Below are 22,031 nucleotides of genomic sequence, written 5' to 3' on the forward strand. Positions count from 1 at the left end.
GACCACAGGTGCTTTGAGGACAGGATCCTGTATGAGCCCCATATAGTCCCTCCCCCTTATTATCATAAATCTCAGATTTTTCGATATATATCACTTATTTGTACCATATATATACTAATATACCATATTTATACTCTAAATATGCATGTTTACTATCAACGTGAATCTCGACTGTACAAATAAGTGATATATATCGAAAAATCTGAGATTTATGATAATAAGGGGGAGGGACTATATGGGGCTCATACAGGATCCTGTCCTCAAAGCACCTGTGACTATGATGGGCTTTCACTAGATAACAAAGAGCAACTAAAGAAGAAATTACATTTTTTTATATATATTTTTATTTACAGTCGTTGGGTAATTTATTTCACACCTCTGTCTTCCTGAAAACAATCCTTCCAAGTTGACTAAACAAGAATCGAAATAAGCTCCTAACCACCATTGCATTTCTGAAAACATATATCAATGCATAATAAGTAAATTAAGACCAATAATAATTTACACTACTTTGTAAAATGCTATTGAAAGGTGATTATAAGGGATTTACTGAGATGATTCAGAATGTTAAAAATGAAATTTAAACCAGTTTTTAACAAATGTCAAAAATAAAATTTTAAACAAGGTCGTGTTTAATATCGTAGCGGCTACCTGCGGCTACCTGCTATCAATATCTATATATACATAATAGGAGCTAGGCTAAATACACGTTCAATAGTAATAAATCTACGTAGCAATAGAACAAAGCCGCTACGATATTGAATACAACCCACTTTTTTTTAAATGGAAATTTTGAAAATGGCCCTACCTCTACATGATGTAATAATTACAGTGGCGGATCCAGCCATTTTAAAAAGGGGGGTCCCAACCCAGGACAAAAGGGGGGGTTCCAACTATATGTCCCCATTCAAATGCATTGATCAGCCAAAAAAAAAAGGGGGGGGTTCCGCCACTGAATTGATTTGTTATAATTGTATGATTCCAAGCGATAGCTATATATATCCATCGACATATCGTTTTGATGAAAAGAGGCTTTAAAGTGGTGAATTTAAGTTTGGTCAATCTAAGTTGAAACTAAGAGAACAATACATAGAAGTTAACTTTCAACATGTTCAATGCTACAATTTTACTTACTACTGGTAGCTCGCAAATATAGTTTTCTTGCTCATCACAATCATCAGCGTCCCAACCCCAAATACCATCACTGTTAAGTTCTATTTCTACACAGCTAGTTCTGCCACGCATGCCCACTTCATTTTCTAAAAAATAGAAATAAAATAGTAAAGATGATTGGAGTTGAAATTTTGAGGTAAAATTATTCATATTACAAGTATTATGTCATACAGCTGATGTTTTACAAAACACGAAAATCGGACATTGAATCAGATAAGTTGAATCAGATATTGAATTAGATATTGAATCAGATATTGAATTTTATACTGCAATCAGCTGCTTTACTATACAGATAAAGCTATACGTATAAACGTTAGCTTTATACGTCAATGACCCCAACTAACCTATAAGCCCCGCCTACTTACCGGAACTACTGTATTTCAGCAACAACGTCACGTCACAACCATGACAACGTGTAGTAACAAAGGTCAAACTTTAATGAATTTAACTTGTTATGTCTTCAAATTGGTAATTTATATACCATGTTTATTAAATGTTATTAATTAAGTTAATTTTCCCTTTCTAATTCCTTAAAATGTCAATGTTTTACCGCCTGGACTACGCTTATAGGGAAATACCCCAAAATGGTACCCCAAGAGGGAAATTCCAAACACTTTTTTTTAACACTGTTTGTAACATATTTTTTTTAATTTTTAAAATTTTTTATCGATTTCAGTATAAAAACAATATACGTATAGTGTCTTGAAATATGAAATTTATTGGTATTCGGCACGAAACAGGGGAAATGCTCGGTAGAACCTCGCATTTCCCCCGTTTTTAAGCCTCACAAATACATTTCATATTTCAAGACACTATACGTATATTGTCTAAAGATATTGAATCGGATATTGAATTAGATATTGAATTCTTAGGTATGTTTGGTCTAGTTCCAAATCTCTTGTTATTGACTGCCTGTGAATTCGCCTTTTAAGAATCCAAAGAATTATGGGTAATTTCATTGTTCGTACCCAATGAGGATAACGTCACGTCATTGGTTAATTTCCATTGTTTATGGCATTTTTAACCAATCACTACGTTTTGGTGAACACTTTTGAAAACATGACCCAGGATGCATTAGATTCTGAAACGGCGAATTGCAAAACAGAGAATAAAATCTTGTTGTGCACTTATCTGTACGGATGACTACTGTAACAGATTACTAGTCAATCTTGCAAAGTTTTGTAAAATATTTTATTGTTCTATCTTTTATATTAGCTTTACGTTCTCCTATATATTCAAACGGTATAACGTTACTTTCGTTCATTTCAAGTTTTGTTTTATTTTTAAATTAGCGTGCACTAAATTTTGTCTGTAGAATTCTAATGACTTCATTTCAATTTTCATTTCTGAGTTATGACAAAAAAGAACAGCAGTTAATAACTTTTACTGAATAAAAACTTGGCAATGGATTTAAAGAAATGTTTAACGAAGAAAAATCATGTAATCGCTCCTTATTTCGAATCAATAATTTCGTGCGATGTCCAAATTCTACGATGTTTGATAGTCTGAGGAAATTCAGGTAATGATGATTTTTTATTCATAAATGAGTACGAGAAGCATGATAAGCATTGAAACGAATATAAGTCATGATTTGATGACAAAAATAACCAAAATATGTGTTGCGTTTTTATAGTCCGTCAGTATACAGTGATATTGTTTGCCTTAAATTAATGGAGAATAAAGGCCTTTCCCCCTGGAGACAAATCCCAATTTGAAAAAAAAGGCTTAAAATTATTCCCAAAAAGACAACTTTTTTTCCAAACAGTGCAGTTTCAGTAGTAATTGTTCATGAATTCAAACTGAAAAACACTCATTTATAAATTTTTCATACCTAAAATAACTATATGTGCAGATTTGAGGGTCTATTTATGTATCATCACTGACAATAAGGAGTCTTATTTCAAAGCAGGGTTTGGCTCTTGAAAAGGGGTCTGTAAATTGAAGTTTCAGTCAAATTCATTGTTTATTCTAAATTTCCCAATTTGATGAAAATTACGCGTATTTTCCCAATAAAAAAGGGTAGAGGTAGTTTTGAAAAAAGCCAACAATATCACTGGTATATGACGTCGGTTAAAAATTATCAAATACACACATCAAACGTAGCAGTAACAAAAAGTTTAATTGTCGTCATACTAACCTATTCCAAATGGCAGAGCATTGAAATCAAACTTTTTGTTGTTTACTTTAAACATAAAGTTCCCGGAACTCTTTAAATCGTTAGCACCAGTCCAAACATCCACATCATTGTCACCTGGGTGTAAGTTAATATAAATTACAAGATTTAAATAAAGATGCTTCTTTTAGTAATTTTACATGGTTCTAAAAGAGTTAAACATGTTAAACGTGCTCAAAGTTGTTATATGAAGTGCAGATTTTACATGTGCATGCTACAATCATCATGAAATTACTAGTTGAATCAAGCCTTTTGGTTTGTTATGCCGCCTTGTTTTAATGGTGTAACTGTTATGCAGAGCATGTGCAGTCAGCCATTTGACATTATATCAGGAAATAAAATATAGATTTGGAAGGCCTCAACCAATCAAAATTACGAAATCGTATGAAACTTCCTACTTAATTTTCTAGTGATTATATGTATAGCCATTGTGTCCTGTTTTGAATAGATCTGGGTTATATACTCTCAGCGTCGATTTTACCGTTAAATTTAATTAACTCAATTAAGTAACGGGTTATTTCAGAGCATCGTGTTATGTAATACCAGAGCCTTGTGTTATGCCAGATCCCGTTGTGATTTTCATGAGACACGTGTGACCATTGAAAATCACATTATCGTTGCTTTAATTGTAAACGAAAAGTAAACATAAGGTCATTGAAATAAAAGGCGGAAGATATAAAAAAAATTCATTGAGAAGTACAAAATATAGACAATTTCATAGCTTGATTGAACATGTCGTGGTCTTGTGTAACGATGGATTCATACATACATATAAGTCCTTAGCACAGGTTTGTAACACTTGACATATATGTCCTTTCGCATTTAGCAATTATTTTTTGGCTACATATAATATAATATCTTTATTCCTATATACAGGCAATACATTGTCAGAGGCTGATTTTTAGGGGTGGAGGGGCGACTGTGGCAGGGTGCCCGCCCCCTTTCTGGGAAAATGTTTGTTGATTATATAGGGAATCACTGAAACATGGCCTCTTAGGCAGTCAGTGGCCACTTGTGAAAATTTCTGGATTCGCCACTGATTGTATCGTTACAGAGACTGAACCAGGGAGGTGATGCATATTTTTTTTAAAAGAAGAGTTCAATTTTTTCAAAAAGATAAATGGTAAGTGCATTGGTGGATCCAAAGGGGGGAGTCTACCTCCTTATCTGGACGATCAAATCAATGCATTTGAATAGGGACATATACCGGTAGTTGGAATCCCTCCCTTTTACTTGGGTAGTTACTCCTTTTTTTTAAAGGGCATTCTCAGATGGTTATCGCTTAACGTCAAAATTATTCAAAAAGGATTTACGAAACGTTCTAAAGCTTAAATATTAAACTGATTTAATAGGTTTACCTCCCTTTCTCAATGCCCGACTTTTATCAGAAAACGAAGACACACTTACCAATGCCAAATTTCTTTCGGAGTGCCTCCATCTCTGCTAGACTATCAGGTACTAAGAGATGAGCTCCACTAGTACTGGTACAAACGGCCTGAAAATTAAAAGGAATTCAATTCAACTCATTAAAAGCGTAACAGACTAAATATAAAATAGAAGATGTGGTATGATTGCCAATGAGACAACTGTCCATAAGTAACCAAAATGACACAGATATTAACAAGTATAGGTCATCTTACGGCCTTCAACAATGAGCAAAGCTCATACCACATACAGCTATAAAAGGCCCTGATAAAACAATGTAAAACAGTTTAAACGCGAAAGCTAACGGCGTTATATATATATATTTATAAAAAGAACTTTACATTGTTGTATCAGGACTCATTCCAGGACAGCTTATTAATAACTATACATAATAGGTTTTGCTCAGTTGAAGACCATAAAGTTGGAAACGTGTACGTCATTCGGTCTCTGTGTGGTAGATATAGTTGCAACACTGGTAATATATGCATCCTCTATATACATGATATAAGTACCTCTTTATTGGTTCAAGAAATTCCTAGTCGATTTGAAAGCAACAACCAATTCATAATCAAATATCAACACAAAATTTATTTTATATAATTTCATCTGCATGGTAGAAAGTCTACATTCCTTTCTTTTACGACGAAGTACTGTAAATAGAAGACTAGTACAACAGCGTCGTGAGGAACATATTGTTTTAAAACATAGGGTTATAATATTTGTGAATGTTTGTGTACGTGACGCAATTTTTGTAATACACTGTCTAGTTCATATTTTTACCCTGAGAGTTATAAAAATAGTTAAGGCATGTATTTTTAGATACCGTTTTGAATTAATCATCAGTGTTAAATGCTTCTTTTAACGACCTTGATTATACTAGTATTATGACGGCTATTTTGTAGGGGCATCGGTGGTCGAATGGTGTAAGTGGTCATACTACTGTATTACTACCCAGGTCGTGCATTCGTAACCCACACATGGTTCTCTCAGAGCACTTCGGCTCCAACTACTGTACTACTACCCAGGTCTTGCATTCGTAACCCACACATGGTTCTCTCGGGGCACTTCGGCTCCATCTACTGTACTACTACCCAGGTCGTGCATTCGTAACCCATACATGGTTCTCTCAGGGCACTTCGGCTCCAACTACTGTATTACTACCCAGCTCGTGCATTCGTAACCCACACATGGTTCTCTCGGGGCTCTTCGGCTCCAACTACTGTATTACTACCCAGGTCGTGCATTCGTAACCCACACATGGTTCTCTCATGGCACTTCGGCTCCAACTACTGTATTACTACCCAGGTCGTGCATTCGTAACCCACACATGGTTCTCTCAGGGCACTTCTGCTCCATCTACTAATAAAAACTGACCGCAACGAAATCGAACAATAGTGCTAGAATTAACCCCACCAAAACCAGTATGATCACCGTAAAGGAACTATGTGGACCACTCGAACATTGTCCCCTCCTCTAAAATAAACCCCACCAAACCAGTATGATCACCGTAAAGGAACTATGTGGACCACTCGAACATTGTCCCCTCCTCTAAAATAAACCCCACCAAACCAGTATGGTCACCGTTAAGGAACTATGTGGACCACTCGAACATTGTACCCTTCTCTAAAATAAACCCCACCAAACCAGTATGATCACCGTAAAGGAACTATGTGGACCACTCGAACATTGTCCCCTCCTCTAAAATAAACCCCACCAAACCAGTATGATCACCGTAAAGGAACTATGTGGACTACTCGAACATTGTACCCTTCTCTAAAATAAACCCCACCCAAACCAGTATGGTCACCGTAAAGGAACTATGTGGACCACTCGAACATTGTCCCCTTCTCTAAAATAAACCCCACCAAACCAGTATGGTCACCGTTAAGGAACTATGTGGACCACTCGAACATTGTACCCTTCTCTAAAATAAACCCCACCAAACCAGTATGATCACCGTAAAGGAACTATGTGGACCACTCGAACATTGTACCCTTCTCTAAAATAAACCCCACCCAAACCAGTATGGTCACCGTAAAGGAACTATGTGGACTACTCGAACATTGTACCCTTCTCTAAAATAAACCCCACCCAAACCAGTATGATCACTGTAAAGGAACTATGTGGACCACTCGAACATTGTACCCTTCTCTAAAATAAACCCCACCAAACCAGTATGGTCACCGTAAAGGAACTATGTGGACCACTCGAACATTGTCCTCTCCTCTAAAATAAACCCCACCAAACCAGTATGATCACCGTAAAGGAATTATGTGGACCACTCGAACATTGTACCCTTCTCTAAAATTAACCCCACCCAAACCAGTATGATCACCGTAAAGGAACTATGTGGACCACTCGAACATTGTCCCCTTCTCTAAAATAAACCCCACCAAACCAGTATGGTCACCGTAAAGGAACTATGTGGACCACTCGAACATTGTACCCTTCTCTAAAATAAACCCCACCAAACCAGTATGATCACCGTAAAGGAATTATGTGGACCACTCGAACATTGTACCCTTCTCTAAAATAAACCCCACCCAAACCAGTATGATCACCGTAAAGGAATTATGTGGATCACTCGAACATTGTACCCTTCTCTAAAATAAACCCCACCCAAACCAGTATGGTCACCGTAAAGGAACTATGTGGACCACTCGAACATTGTCCCCTTCTCTAAAATAAACCCATCCAAACCAGTATGATCACCGTAAAGGAACTATGTGGACCACTCGAACATTGTCCCCTTCTCTAAAATAAACCCCACCAAACCAGTATGATCACCGTAAAGGAACTATGTGGACCACTCGAACATTGTCCTCTCCTCTAAAATTAACCCCACCCAAACCATTATGGTCACCGTAAAGGAACTATGTGGACCACTCGAACATTGTCCTCTCCTCTAAAATTAACCCCACCCAAACCAGTATGGTCACCATAAAGGAACTATGTGGACCATTCGAGCATTGTCCCCTCGGACTCCTCTCAAAAATATCCCCCTCCAAACAAGTATCAACACAAAGAAATGTCTTATACATCAGCAGAATGCCAACTCCTTGCATCGTTTTTTCCACTAAACAAGTAACAGTTGGGACTGATTTGTTGATCGTCAAGCTTTGAATAACCAGCCGGACACGTGACTGCTGAACAAACTACACCTCCTCCTCCGCTTCCACCTCCAACTACACCACCACCTCCTCCTCCGCCTCCACCTCCAACTACACCACCACCTCCAGCTGTTGTACCTAAAGTAAATATTATATGTCAATATTCTCCATTCAAAAATACCATTGATATATTAATTATTTTGTTTCGTTGCTTTATTGTATTTTTCATCAGGAATACCAACAGAAAGATATTGACCAAGATTTTATTTTTTGAAATGTTTGTAAGAAATATTTTATTATAAAGGATATCTATATCCGGAAAAAAACAAAACTAATAATAATGAGGGCCCTCATGGGGTTTTTGATTATGTGATTACTTGGCCGTTTTTTTAATGATTATTTGATTATTAAGCCAAATATTTCATGATTATTTGATTACCTAGGACTGTATTTTTAGTTTATGATTATTTGATTACTAAAGATAAGCAAATATTTAATGATTATGTGATTATATTGGCAAAAAAATGGTGATTATGTGATTACTAGGACCCCCATGAGGGGCCTCAATAATAAATCTTTTTAACGAATTCTTTGTTTGTGTGTTTTGGGCTTCAGTCTTAGAAAACGTATGTACACAATTGTATTATTTTTATTCTGTGTAATTTTTAAATGGTATTTGAGGGTCAAGGCACATCAATTCAGTAACAACAATATTAAAGATATTCAAATATATTAATTAGGGTCAGAATGTGTATAATGAAAAGATATGAATTCCAACATTAAAGTAAAAAAAAGTTAATACAGTTAGTATTTATGTAAAACATTTACAAAGTACAGATTTCCGTCTATCAAATACAAAATATATATCAGTATACAATACGTATACCAGTAACAATTGTACAAATAAAGTATGCAATAGTGGGCGCCACTAGTTGGAATGGACGGTTTATTAATTGGACCCTAACTCCTCTGAAACCATATATATATATATATATATATATATATATATATATATATATATATATATATATATATATATATATATATAGTGGTTTGTACATACTAAATTTTACTTTGTAACATTCTCATGTCCACAAAAAAACCACAAATCTTCTTAAAAATATCAAAATTCGGGGACGTTATCGATCGGTGTCTTATACGCTTTTGTGCATGCTCAGTTGACGTATTACCCGCGAAATATATAAAAACTTTTTATTCCAATTGTACCACGATTTCTCGGGCATCTTCAAGTAAAATTTATGAGAACAGTAAGTAGGGTGTTATCAAATTCTACATGTGTACTTACGTGGTGAAGAAGGCCTTAACAACGATGGAACAATCGACAGTAATACAAATAGTCCAAGAATGCCTGATAAACCTGGTAAACCTAAGTTAACAATAAATATATATATATATATATGATCTAGTTGTTTATTTAAAATTTCAAATCATTAAAAAAACTCATGTTCTAAACAGCACAACATATGTTTGACACATGCGTATAAGTTTTTAGACCGGTTTATTAAAAATGAATGTACATAAATCATCAGTAGGAAACAGGAATAGCCAAACCATTCTAAAGTTTTTTTTACGCTGCGACCTATAAAAATACTGCATTTGTCTCTAAGAACCAAAATAATTATTTCATTTCATGCCCTTTGCTCATTTTAACATTGGTAGACATTATAGTTGACCATAGTTTACCCCTTGCTAGCGTTCAGTATATTTCGACAAATATAATGCCTACAGAGGCGGATCAAGGGGGTCCAGAGGTTGGAACCCCCTCTTTTTGGACGATCAATGCATTTGAATGGGGACATATAGTTGGAAATACCCCCCCCCCCTTTTGTCCTGGGTTGGGAACCACCTCTTTTTTAAAATGGCTGGATCCGCCCCTGTATTGCCTACCAATGTTAAAATGAACAGAGTATGACATGAAGGAATTATTCCTAACTGTCGTATATATTTTGAAGCATATTTTCTTTCTTAAAAGCGTCATGTACCTAGTCAGGAAAATGGCAAGTGTTATGTTATAGTTCGTTTCTGTGTATGTTCCATTGTCGGTTTTCTTTTTTTTCTTTTTTTTTTTTTTTTTTGCACTTTAGTGTTTCTGTTGTTTCCCTCTGATATTTGATGTGTTTCCCTTAGTTTTAAATTGTAACTCAGATTTGTTTTCTCGCAATCGAGTTATGACTTTCGAACACAGCGGTATACTACCGTTGCCTTTATTTATATTAACTAACAATCGCAAAACATGAAGAATGGCGATTGTTCACTTGTGTTTAGTTCAAATTTGAGATACATGTGTATTCCAACAATGCGTTTAAAAACATCCTTGATAGTTCTCCGTAAATGTGAAGTGTGAAAAAATAGAAACAATGATGTGGTATGATAAGATAAGCCAAACCAACCGAAAATCAAGTTTGTTATCGTTAGTGTTTTAAAGAAACAACAAGATGTGCAAACAATTTAAACAAAGAGCAGAAAAACTGGAAATGAAGAAAATATATATATATATATATATATATATATATATATATATATACAAAAGAAATAAAAAATGAAGAATAAAGATAAATTTAGAAAAAATACTTTGGCTGTTATCTGCTCTTTGGTCGGGTGTTGTCTCTTTGACATATTCCCCATTTCCCTTTTCAATTTTACTGTAATAATGCAGTGTTTAAATATAGATTGAGAGAATAGTAAGCATAAAAGAGAAAGAAAATAGAAAAATGATCTTCAAATTTCAAGAATATAAAAAAAATTAACACCCCAAAAGCAATAATCTCATAGTTATAAATGATGTGATTCTTAATTGTGTCACGTTACCTTCATCCGTAGTGTCTTCGTTATCTCTCAACAGGAAAATTTGTTGGGTTGCTGGCGCTGTGTCATCTAGAGCAAAACCGCTGACCAAAGAAGTCTTTACAAGGAGTATACCAAGTAATACTGACAGAAAGATCAGTCGGTGCTTTGAAAAGAAATAAAAACATATATAACTTGTGTCGCATTCGGTACACCCAGGCAGATCTAACTAGAGGGTAGCGGATTCTGTCGAATGTTGCCGATTGCGATTGCCGTCAGTAATATGCATGTCCGTCTTGTTATTCATTGATACATTGCGTTTAAAACTGCCATTGAAATGCGTTCATTGGTTAATAGTTAGTTAAAATCTTATAAAACGAGTTTCTGGTGATTATGATGAAATATAAGAAAATAATAGTACCAATGTTGATAATCTTAACGTTTCAGTGAGAAAATTGTATCATAAAGTGCAAATACAATTTTTTAAACGAGACAAGTGACAAACTCAATAGTCGAAAATAAGCTGAAACGTCATTGTATAAACAAAAAGAACAACAGCAGTATAAAAAAAAACATGGAAAACGAAAAAATAAGCATAACGTGACTCACAAAAATCGAATGGGTGATCTCATGTGCTGCGGCAGATTATGAATATCTTGCTCCACATGTGTTAAAATGTTCTTAATGTGGTACCCAACACCATCACTAAAATTAATTTGGCTGGTTTAATTTTCATAAAATTTTGACAAAGTATTTACTTTGACCATTTGACAAAAAAATAAAAATTTCAAAAAAATTTAACCAACCATTTTATCAGAAAAAATGCACTGGTTATATAGCAGTTTGACAAACACTTATTTTGATTATTGAGAAGTTAATATTCCCTTAACAACACAACGTAATTATCTCCCTGTAGTGTTAGGTACCACCTTAAATGATAGAAATTAAATTCTTCAAAAAGCCTTTTTGCTGTTACAAAACTAGTATTGAAAACGTAACTTTAAACAAAAAGCGATTGAACAGCAATGTGTAGTAGTCTCTGGATGTTTTTCGGACGTACTAAATATATATGAAGTGTCATGTTATTTTCTATTTGCCTGTTACAGCGACAAATTTCTGACGCTACAAAATATTCCCTTGTTTTCAAGTGCTATGCCCAATGCCTCGTCATTGTTTTATTAGATCTTGCATCAAAACCACCAACCATTTAGCTTTTGTGGGAGAGATTTTCACATTATTAACAAAGTTTTTAACTGGAAAAAATTGTTTTTCTTTAATGTCTCTAGAACATTTGTATTTCAAGAACTTAAGAATTAAAGGATCTACATACAGAAATACCATGTCACCCCCTTCCCCTCAATGAATAGTTAATGCTTACAAATATATGAACTATTTCACATTGAAAATTTAGCTATAACAACACCTTTAAAAAATTACTGATAGAAGACAGTATATACATATAATTACATTAGATGTATGTTTCATTATATATAATACGTTATTCTGATTGGCTACACTGCAATCTCGTGTTATTCCTTGATCAACTTCATTACACAATAAAATTCGGTGCATTACGTTTGCGCGCATTATCATTACATTTGCGCGCATTTTTTTGACAGGTAAACTCGGGTAGAATACAGGTCATAATACTTTATTATTTATTAATTTGTTCATTTATTTACAAGTATCAGTAAACCTTCCGTTAGTCTAAGTCTCCTAAGGCACCTATTTTGAAAGAATTCAATCAATAATATTTTAGGGAAAATACAGGTCATAATACTTATTTATTTATCAATTTGTTCAATTATTTACAATTATCAGTACCCCTTTCGTTAGTTTAAGTCTCTTCTTAGGCAGGAAAAAAAGGAGATAAAGCCGCATATTTTTTTCGATTTTCAGATACAATTCAACAAGTCAAAGGTGTAGACAAAAGTTTAAGAAATCTGTGAAATAGCCCATTTATCATAACTTGAACTTAAGATATAACGGGGTTTTAAATTGATTTTAGAATTCAATATGAACAATATATAATTTGAATTAACAAACTATTTTCAAAATTAATAATTGATAGTCATATCTATTATGAAAATACCAATAAAGTATAGTAATTTATAATTTAATATATACGAATTATTTTTTTACCTGAGATTACCTGTAAAATGAATGCGCGCAAATGTAATCAAAAGCTGCGCGCAAACGTAAAATATTTTAATCCCCAAATGCGCGCAAACGTGGTGCGCCCATAAAATTTATCATTCATGATGACACAAAATAAACAAAATTAAAAACCAATTGTTCAGAGAACAATTGAAGGTCTTTCCACCAGTAAATATCTATTTTGATATTAAAATATTAAAAATCAGTCTAAAATGTCAGTTCCTATGGCTTTATGATGTATAGATATGAATTTTAACCAAAGGTCATAATCTAAAACGCCAAATTTACCTATGACCTTGACCTCAATTTCAAGGTCACAAACTGAGGGTCTCAAATCAAAAGACCCTAGGTCTCTAATATGTATGGTTAATAAGTAATATCACTTTACGCATAATTTTAGATGTGGTAGGGGCTAAAACTCCCATTTATTGTCTACGCACCCTTTCAACCAAAATTATTATGTTACGACATGTCGCAACTAACAATTTAGTAAAAATAATTTGTCGATATCTGATAAGGTTAATGAAAATGAGTGAAAATAAGCCAAAATCAAAATTTAGAATATGACCTTGACCTTTGACCTTGACCTAATTTTCATTTTTTTGGACCAAGGACCTTAAATCAAAAGACCCTAGGTCTCTATTACCTATGGTTTACCAGTTAGAAATGCATATTACTAATATCAAATGCAAAAGGGGGAATAACTCTCATAAGGAGTGTTCATATTGCTTCGGTTAAAATAGGACAAATCATGCGAAGGATATAACGAGCAATTTTATAAAATAAATTTGTCGCATTTTTCTACGGTTACGGAGGAGATGCACTCTGATGATAAACAGTGAAAGGGGAGATAACTCTTACAAAGAAAATGATTCGCCTTAGCAGGGTGAAATTTAAAAGCGCATAAACTATACGATACCATATGAGAAATATCTAAGCGACATATTGCGAAACAAACATTTATCGCAAGAACAAAATTTGGCGGAAGAAAAAAAAAAAAAATAAAAAAATAATAATAATAATAATAATAATAATCAGAACAAATACAATAGGTCTTTCCACAGAAAAGTGGAAAGACCTAATAAAATGTAATAAGAAAACTTACCTGGAAAGACCGCATCATTCTGCAGTAGACAGCTACTTAGAATTCATCGGGTGTCAGCTCATTTTATACATATAATTTTTTTTTCTCATATATATTTTTCTTTATAAAAAGCCTTCGGCGGGTAGTCGCATGTCTTCCGTTTTCTTAATTTATTATTTACTAATATAGATGTAACTGCAAATAAAAAATAAAAAAAAATAATATGTATGTCATATGACACGCAAATCAAAATATGTTTCTTAATTATAAAGTCATGTAGAACATTCAAAGGAGACCAAACAATCGTTTGTGATTAAATATATTTTTTTTGGATAAGATGATATGTTGAAGAATAAGTCAGTTCCTCGCCCGTCTTTTATAACAAAAAAAATAATCATCGAAATTATAAAACTATATACAAACCTTTGAAAATCCACAACAGCACGACTAAACACAAAAAAAAAAAAAAAAAAAACCAACAGACAAACCGACAACTAAATGCCTTACAAACACTACACACAAAGAAAAATAATAAGCAACATGAGCCCCGCAAATTCCAGGGGAGAACTCCACAAGGGTCAGCAGAACAGGGCATTTCATGGTAGGGATAGGGATGTTATAAATGACACCTAGGTTGCCATGGAAAACTCTCCCCTAAAAGAGTGCTTGCAATTTATATTTTCATAAATAACACATAGCATTTGTTCACACAAAATAGAAAGCTATAAAAAGGGTCTAGCAATGACTTGTGTAAAATAATTCAAACAGAAAAAAAAACATTGAGTCTTAATATCTATATATAAACGGGAAAGGAGAAACACTTATGAACCACACTTATTTACTAGCAAATGACAACCACTGGTCATCAATAGACTGCTGGCTTAGTCGATGTTATATATAAGTTATCACATTGTCAAGATCGACTGATGTTGTGATTAAGGACAGCAATACAACAGCTGCTTTTTTGATTTGCGAGTAGGGATTTTGAATTGAAATAACCGTATAAAATAAATCTTGTATCGTCATTTGCATATCTACAATACTTGAATGTAATTGGTCCGTTAACAGTGTTATCTTTTTGTTGCCTAACTTGTTAACAGTTTAACTTTATGTTGCCTAACTTGCTAAAAGTTTTATCTTAATGTTGCCAAACTTACTTTCGCACTTCACGTAAACACTGTCAGTTTCATTGAGACACAATGAATCGTGAAATTCCTAGAAAGGTAAAATTTAAAAAAAGAACAACAATTATTTTGGTTTGGATTTTTTGGTTTGGATTTACATTTTATTGAAATTGATGTGTAAGCTCCTTATCTTTATATGAACTGCACCATGTGTACCGTGATGTAAAATGTACCATGATGTAAAATAAATAAGTAATTAAGCTGAATTTATATTGAATGTTTGTCCATTGTTCAAATATTTTTTAACGAAATGAAGTTGTTAATTAGCGCTTCATACTGGCAGCGCTTTATGTTGTTGATGAAGGCATTTATGAAGACTTTAAATGGTACTTTTATGCGTGTTGTATATTGATTTGAATACTTCCCTTTTCCAAAAGACTATATATAGCATATAGCACTATTTTTTTGCCATTGGAATAACTGATGTATGTGAAATAAAACATGAGCACGTGCGACTTATGTAATCCAATCGTATGTACAGTAGTATATTTTTTTATAACCCGGAGATATCTCCATCTTGATAAATTAGTACATAATTTTATTATATATACGACATAGGCATCGTGATATTAATGGATAGACAATCTAAACAAACAAAAAATAAGTTTTCGAGGTAAGCCGAATGGAATGATATTAGTTATCTATAATTGATGTAATCAGGGGTGTACAGAATATTACACCGGTGTTAACATCACACTTTAGGTATAGTTGGAGATGTCCAGAGATGACCATATTTCTGGACTCTAGTCAACCCTTGTAGTTCGATGAAAGATATAAACACTAACATAGAGATTACACCTTGTGGCAATCGACAATGGCAGTCCGCAGGGTTTAAGAACATCAATTGTTCTAGTCAAATGCGTTTTGTTAAAATATATTTTTTCACTCTTTTGGGTCTTTTGGAAAATGTTGTGTGTACTATATTAAGACCCCTCTACAACTCTACAACGAAATTTGTCACAAGCACACATACAAGAATTGCGGTTTTAGCCAACGGAATCATAGGTTTGAAATTACAGGTCGTCCGAACCCCCCGAACTCTGGCTACGGATAATATCATGGGACCAGAGACATATAATACTTGTATTATATGTCTCTGATGGGACTATTAACACCTCAATATTACTCCATTCGTTTTATTAGATTTATTCCTGATGTGTTGCCCTTTATTCTCCACTTTTGTTCATCATTCTAAACTAATTTTAAGATCATTAAACCCACCAAGAACTCGTCTCACGTTTAATAATCAAATTATAGGACGAGATTTCCTAGGTACGAATGTAACGGTATCTCCTAATAACCGGAAGTCAACTTGTCTCTTCCTTTTATTTCAGGACACGAACAGAAGAAGAGGTACGAAATATATATCCATATGAAATCGCAACCATCTGAACGCCATCATTTATAAAGCCAGTTTTATTTCAAAACTTAAATGGTTAACACTAATTAGGGCAGTTGATTCTGTATGCGAAGTGGTCTATATAACATGTATAAGGCGATACAATTATAAAAATGTGTTTACTTTCTTGAATAGTATAAATGCATGCAAGCTGGTGCTGCATACATTTAGCGACTTCGAATTGTTAAGACATTAAGTTGAATATTACGCGATAGAGGAAAGTTGAGGAATACTTGAATACGATTCAAGTTGTCCGTAAGACAAACTTGCCTCTTCTCCCATTACATACGTACCTTGTCAAAGTCTTATTATCGGTGTTTCCTTTTGACGAAACGCAAATCAATTTCATGAGGAATATTGACGGTAAATTATTTGTTTGTACATTTTTAGCTCGAGAAGGTATCTCACACATTTCCTTGGCAGTCACTTTGTCTCCACTGTTACGTGGGGCACTGTTTTGAAGACTGACCGTGGCTTAGAAAGTTGGGCAATCTTTTTTTTTGGGGGGGGGGGGGGTGTCTTGTGGCATATGGGTTCCAGGTTTAAGTCTGCAGAATTAAGCTGCTCATAGAGGATACATATTTTGTCCTATAGAGATAGGCCATGGCTTCCTCGAAAGCCTGACAATTTATGAATATTTTGACAAATCCTCTCGAAATTGAAATCAAGTTGATGCGAACAGCAGCCGAAATTGACCTACAATGTAATGATGTCTGACGGTAAAGGGCATTCCTGACTGTCATTGTAAAGATAATGCACGTGTAAAAATATAAGTCATTGCACTGGTTAACTCTTACCATTTTCACCATTTGTTTGTATTCATTTTCATATATAAAATAATATGTATTTCAGACTCAAGATGGGAGCCTACAAGTACATGCAGGAAATCTACAGGAAGAAGCAGAGTGATGTCATGAGATTTTTGCTTCGTATAAGATGCTGGCAATATCGTCAGCTGTCCTCAATCCATCGTGCTCCAAGACCAACTCGTCCAGACAAGGCACGTCGTCTTGGATACAGAGCTAAACAAGGTTTATAAATATTATAATTTTTTTTTCAATACAATCAAAAAGAGATATTAACAAGTTATTCAATGTATTATGTATGCCTACACTTCATTGATTAGAGAGCAACATTTTAACTTCAAGGTACATTTTGCAGTGTAGTATGGTTTTTGTTTGACATAAACAATTTTATTTAGAAATTCGATTTAATTAATTTGTTCAGAACTAAACACCATTATTAGGTCTGGGGAAAGTCTGGATTCAGAATATTTCATTAATTTGGGAATCAATATCCTTTACAGAAAAACCATGAAAATGTAAATTTTTAATAGTCTATATATAGACTTGTGAATCTGCTGTTTGAAATTTACTCGTGATGTTTTAAAATTAACCTATTTATTGACATTGTAAATAAATTGTCATTTGAGCTTGGTTTATATTAACAATTCCTGACAGCTTTTCCTGTCACTTTTAACACATGTGAATATGAATTCTGAAAGTAAAATTTTGGTTTTCAATTGCAGGATATGTTATATACAGAGTTCGTGTCCGTAGAGGAGGTCGTAAACGTCCAGTACCCAAAGGATGTACATATGGTAAACCCAAAACTCATGGAATCAATCAACTGAAGTTCCAAAGATCACACAGGTCTATTGCTGAGGTGTGTATAAAAAATAAAATATATGATATACGCATTCCAAAGAAAATTCTCAACTCGAAATGGAAAACACTAACACACCGAACAAAAGTATTACAACTGTCTTAATCCCGACTTCGCACAGTTTTATAGCTAGTTGCAGGGATGATTCCAGGTGTTTTCAAATGGGTCCCTTGAGCATCAAATTGGGAATTTTTTAAGCATAAAATCGACGAAATAACATTATTTTCCTGTTAAAGCGGAAAATGTATATTATAAAGTTTAACCTGTACACTGATGTTCATGTAAGTTGTAACATTTTGAATAATTATGGATTGGTTACTGTTGTTACATAAATATCATTGAACATGATACACTAGTCTATCATCTTACCTATAGTTCCTAGGCCTATTACATTTTGTACATTGTATTACAAAAACATACATTTCAGCTAACATTAACCACTAAAAAAAATCATCCATCAGGTATTTTTTCAACAGCAGGTCATCTCTATAAATTATGTAATGGAATCAACCCTGCCATGTGTGAGCTAAACACCATTTACATATGTATTTTAACTGGAAGTTGATATTAGGCAATTAGATTTCAAGTTGGCAAGTAATCAGGTTGGGCACATTATTCCCCAAATGAGTTATGATCCCTTATTTGAGTAATCATTTTATAGTGCTAAAAACGATTTTTTAAAATGGGGTCTTTTTAGGTAAAATGGCACAAATTTATAGAAAAATGGAACAACTCCCAAAGAACTACATTTTTATATATATGGGTTTTTAAAAAGTTTGAAGCCTTGAAAATAGTCAAATTTTCTGATTTTTCATAGGCTTGTATCTTTTTCGGTATCAATCAAAATAAGGATAATCATCTTTTGGAAAATGTGCTGCATTTTTCATGGATATGTGCCATTTTAAGAAGAAAATTTTGTTCTTTAGCACTACCAAATGATTACTCGTATGAGGGATTGTTACTCATATGGGGAACCGTTACCCAACCTGGTAATAGGATTGCTAAACAAAACTTGAATTTCTATTCAATTAACTTCTACACCATTTGGTTTCTGTCGAAGGGTTGTCACAATGGATTTCATAAACCACTATTGGTAGGTCAATGATATTTGGTATGCTGTTCTTTATCGGGGGTTTCATTATCTTTCATGTTGACTGGTACTTTCCACGTTTCTAGGTGGTACTTTTCAATTTATTCTATTAACATCTTGTATAAAAATTCCTACATTTAGGCGGTACTTGTCAATAGCATAGGAGTGTAAAAGTACCGGGTACCGCCTCCTAAAGAATGGCCTGTCTTTAAGCTTTTCATTTGAAAAACTAATTTCCATAAAAATTATATAAATATTATATTAAATTTGTAAAGTAATTGTTTGTGCATTTTACTATTATATACAAATTATGTGCAGGTCAGGGTTCTCCCCAGGTCCTTTTAGCATCACAGTAATGTAATGCTATCTGAATTGATTTTCTTATAAAATGTGTTCTGGATGTTATGCTGTTATTTTGAGAAACAAGATGGTATTTCTAATTTCTTTTATACCAGGATGCTTAATGTAATAGCTGGGGAGAACACTGCTGACGTGAAACTTTTTAACATGTAGATCTGTTGTAAACAATTTATTACCAGTTTGTTCTTATGTTCTGCTGTTAAAACACTCCAGGTTAAGGTTATTGGACATTACACGAACATTTTTTATCCCAAAATAAATCTTGTACCCGTCTCAAGTCTATAGTCTGTTATTATAGTCCTAATAATCATTATCCACTTTTTTCTCTTCATGCCTGAAGACGTTGACTGATAAAGTTTACACTATGACAAGTTTTATATCAAATAAGCATTTTGTTCTAAAACCATGAGTTTTTAACAGGCAGGGGACTGAATGGCCAGACAATACTCACAGAAGTTTGATAGTTAATTTGTATTCATCTAAAACTTTTAAATTTTATTTGTAGGAACGTGTTGGTCGTAAATGTGGAGCTCTCCGAGTATTGAGTTCCTACTGGGTGGCTCAAGATTCTTCCTACAAATATTATGAGATCATTTTGGTAGATCCATTCCACAAGACCATCAGGAGAGATGCCAAGATTAACTGGCTTTGCAATCCTGTTCACAAGCACAGAGAATTGAGAGGACTAACTTCAGCAGGAAAATCCTCCCGTGGACTTGGAAAGGGACATTGCTTTACCAAAACAATTGGTGGATCCCGTCGTGCTGCTTGGAAGCGCAACACTACTGTCAGTCTACGAAGGAAGCGTTAAACTTTCCTTCAATTTTTTTTTTTTCATTTTTTTCTGCTTTTGGCGATTTCTTGTTTCTGACAGTGATTGCTGAGGCATGGATCACAAAATGACTCAATAAAAAAGGGAGTCTTGTTAAAAAAATTTGTTTGTCTTTTTATTTAAGATTAAAAATGTAGAGGCGGCAACATCATGAACATTGTATAGGTCAGTTGTGTTGTGTGTTCTATGGTATACTAACCTTGATGATCACATGGTAACATGCTAGCCTATATCAAACAATCATAGGTTCAATCCCATGTCTGATCAAACCAGACTTAAAAATAGGTATTTGTTGGTTTCTCTGCTCGTGTGTACATTAGATTTAAGAGGGCAAGCAACGATGGATGATCTATTTATTTTTTGTGAGCAATGTTAATCGTGAGACATGCTTACCACATGGTGTAATAAGGGATCACAGAGATATCAACCTCCATTTTCACTGGGGTTCCAACTATATGCTTCCATTCAAATGCATTGATCGGCTGAAAAAACACCCACCCGCCCCCTGGATCCGCCAATGCACCAAATCGACGTAGATATATTAGGCTGTGTACAGTAAACATGTTTACATTTGGTTTAATGTAATGTACACTAGTTTCATTATCTGAGAAACGTAACTAATCGTTTAAATTTGATCACTGAACCATGAAAATGAGGCCAAGGACAATGAGCATTTGACAGATAGAAACTTCTTACATGATACGAATTCGAATAGTATAGGCCTTCTACCTTCTGAAAAATGAAGCTTTACACAAATAATTAAGGCAGCCACAACCTGATTGTAATATGGGTTCTTTGATATGCTGAATCTAAGCATGTATTTAGGTTTTTGATTTTTTGAAACATAAAATTGAGAAAGGAAATGGGGAATGTGTCAAAGCGACAGCAACTCGATCATAGAGTAGATCCACATCTGGTCTTCAATGTAGCGAGAAACTCCTGCACCCGGAGGCGTCCTTCAAATATATATATACTAGAACAGTGATAATGGACGTCATACTAAACACCGAATTAAAATTAAAACTAAAATTAAAAATCATACAAGACTAACAAAGGCCAGAGGCTCCTGACTTGGGACAGGCGCAAGATTGCAAACAGTATTCAAGTTAGATCTTTGGGTCCAAAATAAAACTTGTTTGAATTCATTATACCCATCAAAAGTTATTAGTGTTTTTATACGACCGCAATTTTTGTGTGTCGTATATTGGTATCACACCGTTGCTGTGGTCCGAAGAGGGATGATTTCCAGATAATAACTTGAGTATAAGTAAATAGAAATCAATAAAATTTTATTACAATGTTTATAACTACTTAAGGAAGGTTGGGATTGATTTTGTCGGTTTTGGTCCCAACATTTTAGGAATTAGAGGCCAAAAGGCTCCAAAATTAAACTGTTTGATTTCATCAACAATTGAATTATTGGGGTTCTTTGATATGACGAATCGAACCATGTATTTAGATATTTGGACCATAAAAGGTAAATGTCCATTTTTAAATTCTCAGACCACATTCAAACCTAATCTGTGTCAACTATTTCATCACAATCCAAATTCAGAGCTGTATCAAACTTGAAT

At 34.0% G+C, this 22,031-nt stretch overlaps 2 protein-coding genes across 2 annotated transcripts; one reads left to right on the plus strand and one right to left on the minus strand.

Moving 5' to 3' along the window:
• Positions 1–334: 334 nt before the first annotated feature.
• On the minus strand, positions 335–14,037 carry LOC143084018 (uncharacterized). Its single transcript, XM_076260429.1, has 9 exons — positions 13,949–14,037; positions 10,711–10,852; positions 9,188–9,268; positions 7,987–8,019; positions 7,811–7,950; positions 4,754–4,841; positions 3,311–3,424; positions 1,135–1,259; positions 335–452 (listed from the first exon to the last, which is right to left on the minus strand). The coding sequence occupies exons 1-9, from the start codon at positions 13,964–13,966 to the stop codon at positions 435–437; spliced, it is 759 nt and encodes a 252-aa protein (XP_076116544.1). The 5' UTR covers positions 13,967–14,037; the 3' UTR covers positions 335–434.
• A 2,299-nt stretch (positions 14,038–16,336) lies between these two features.
• LOC143084019 (large ribosomal subunit protein eL15-like) lies at positions 16,337–20,559 on the plus strand. Its single transcript, XM_076260430.1, has 4 exons — positions 16,337–16,464; positions 17,363–17,541; positions 18,039–18,175; positions 20,131–20,559. Exons 2-4 carry the CDS (start codon positions 17,370–17,372, stop codon positions 20,434–20,436), a joined length of 615 nt encoding a protein of 204 aa, XP_076116545.1. The 5' UTR covers positions 16,337–16,464; positions 17,363–17,369; the 3' UTR covers positions 20,437–20,559.
• Positions 20,560–22,031: the final 1,472 nt, after the last annotated feature.

Source organism: Mytilus galloprovincialis, chromosome 7 (assembly GCF_965363235.1).
Source record: "Mytilus galloprovincialis chromosome 7, xbMytGall1.hap1.1, whole genome shotgun sequence".
In the NCBI taxonomy this organism is placed as follows: domain Eukaryota; kingdom Metazoa; phylum Mollusca; class Bivalvia; order Mytilida; family Mytilidae; genus Mytilus; species Mytilus galloprovincialis.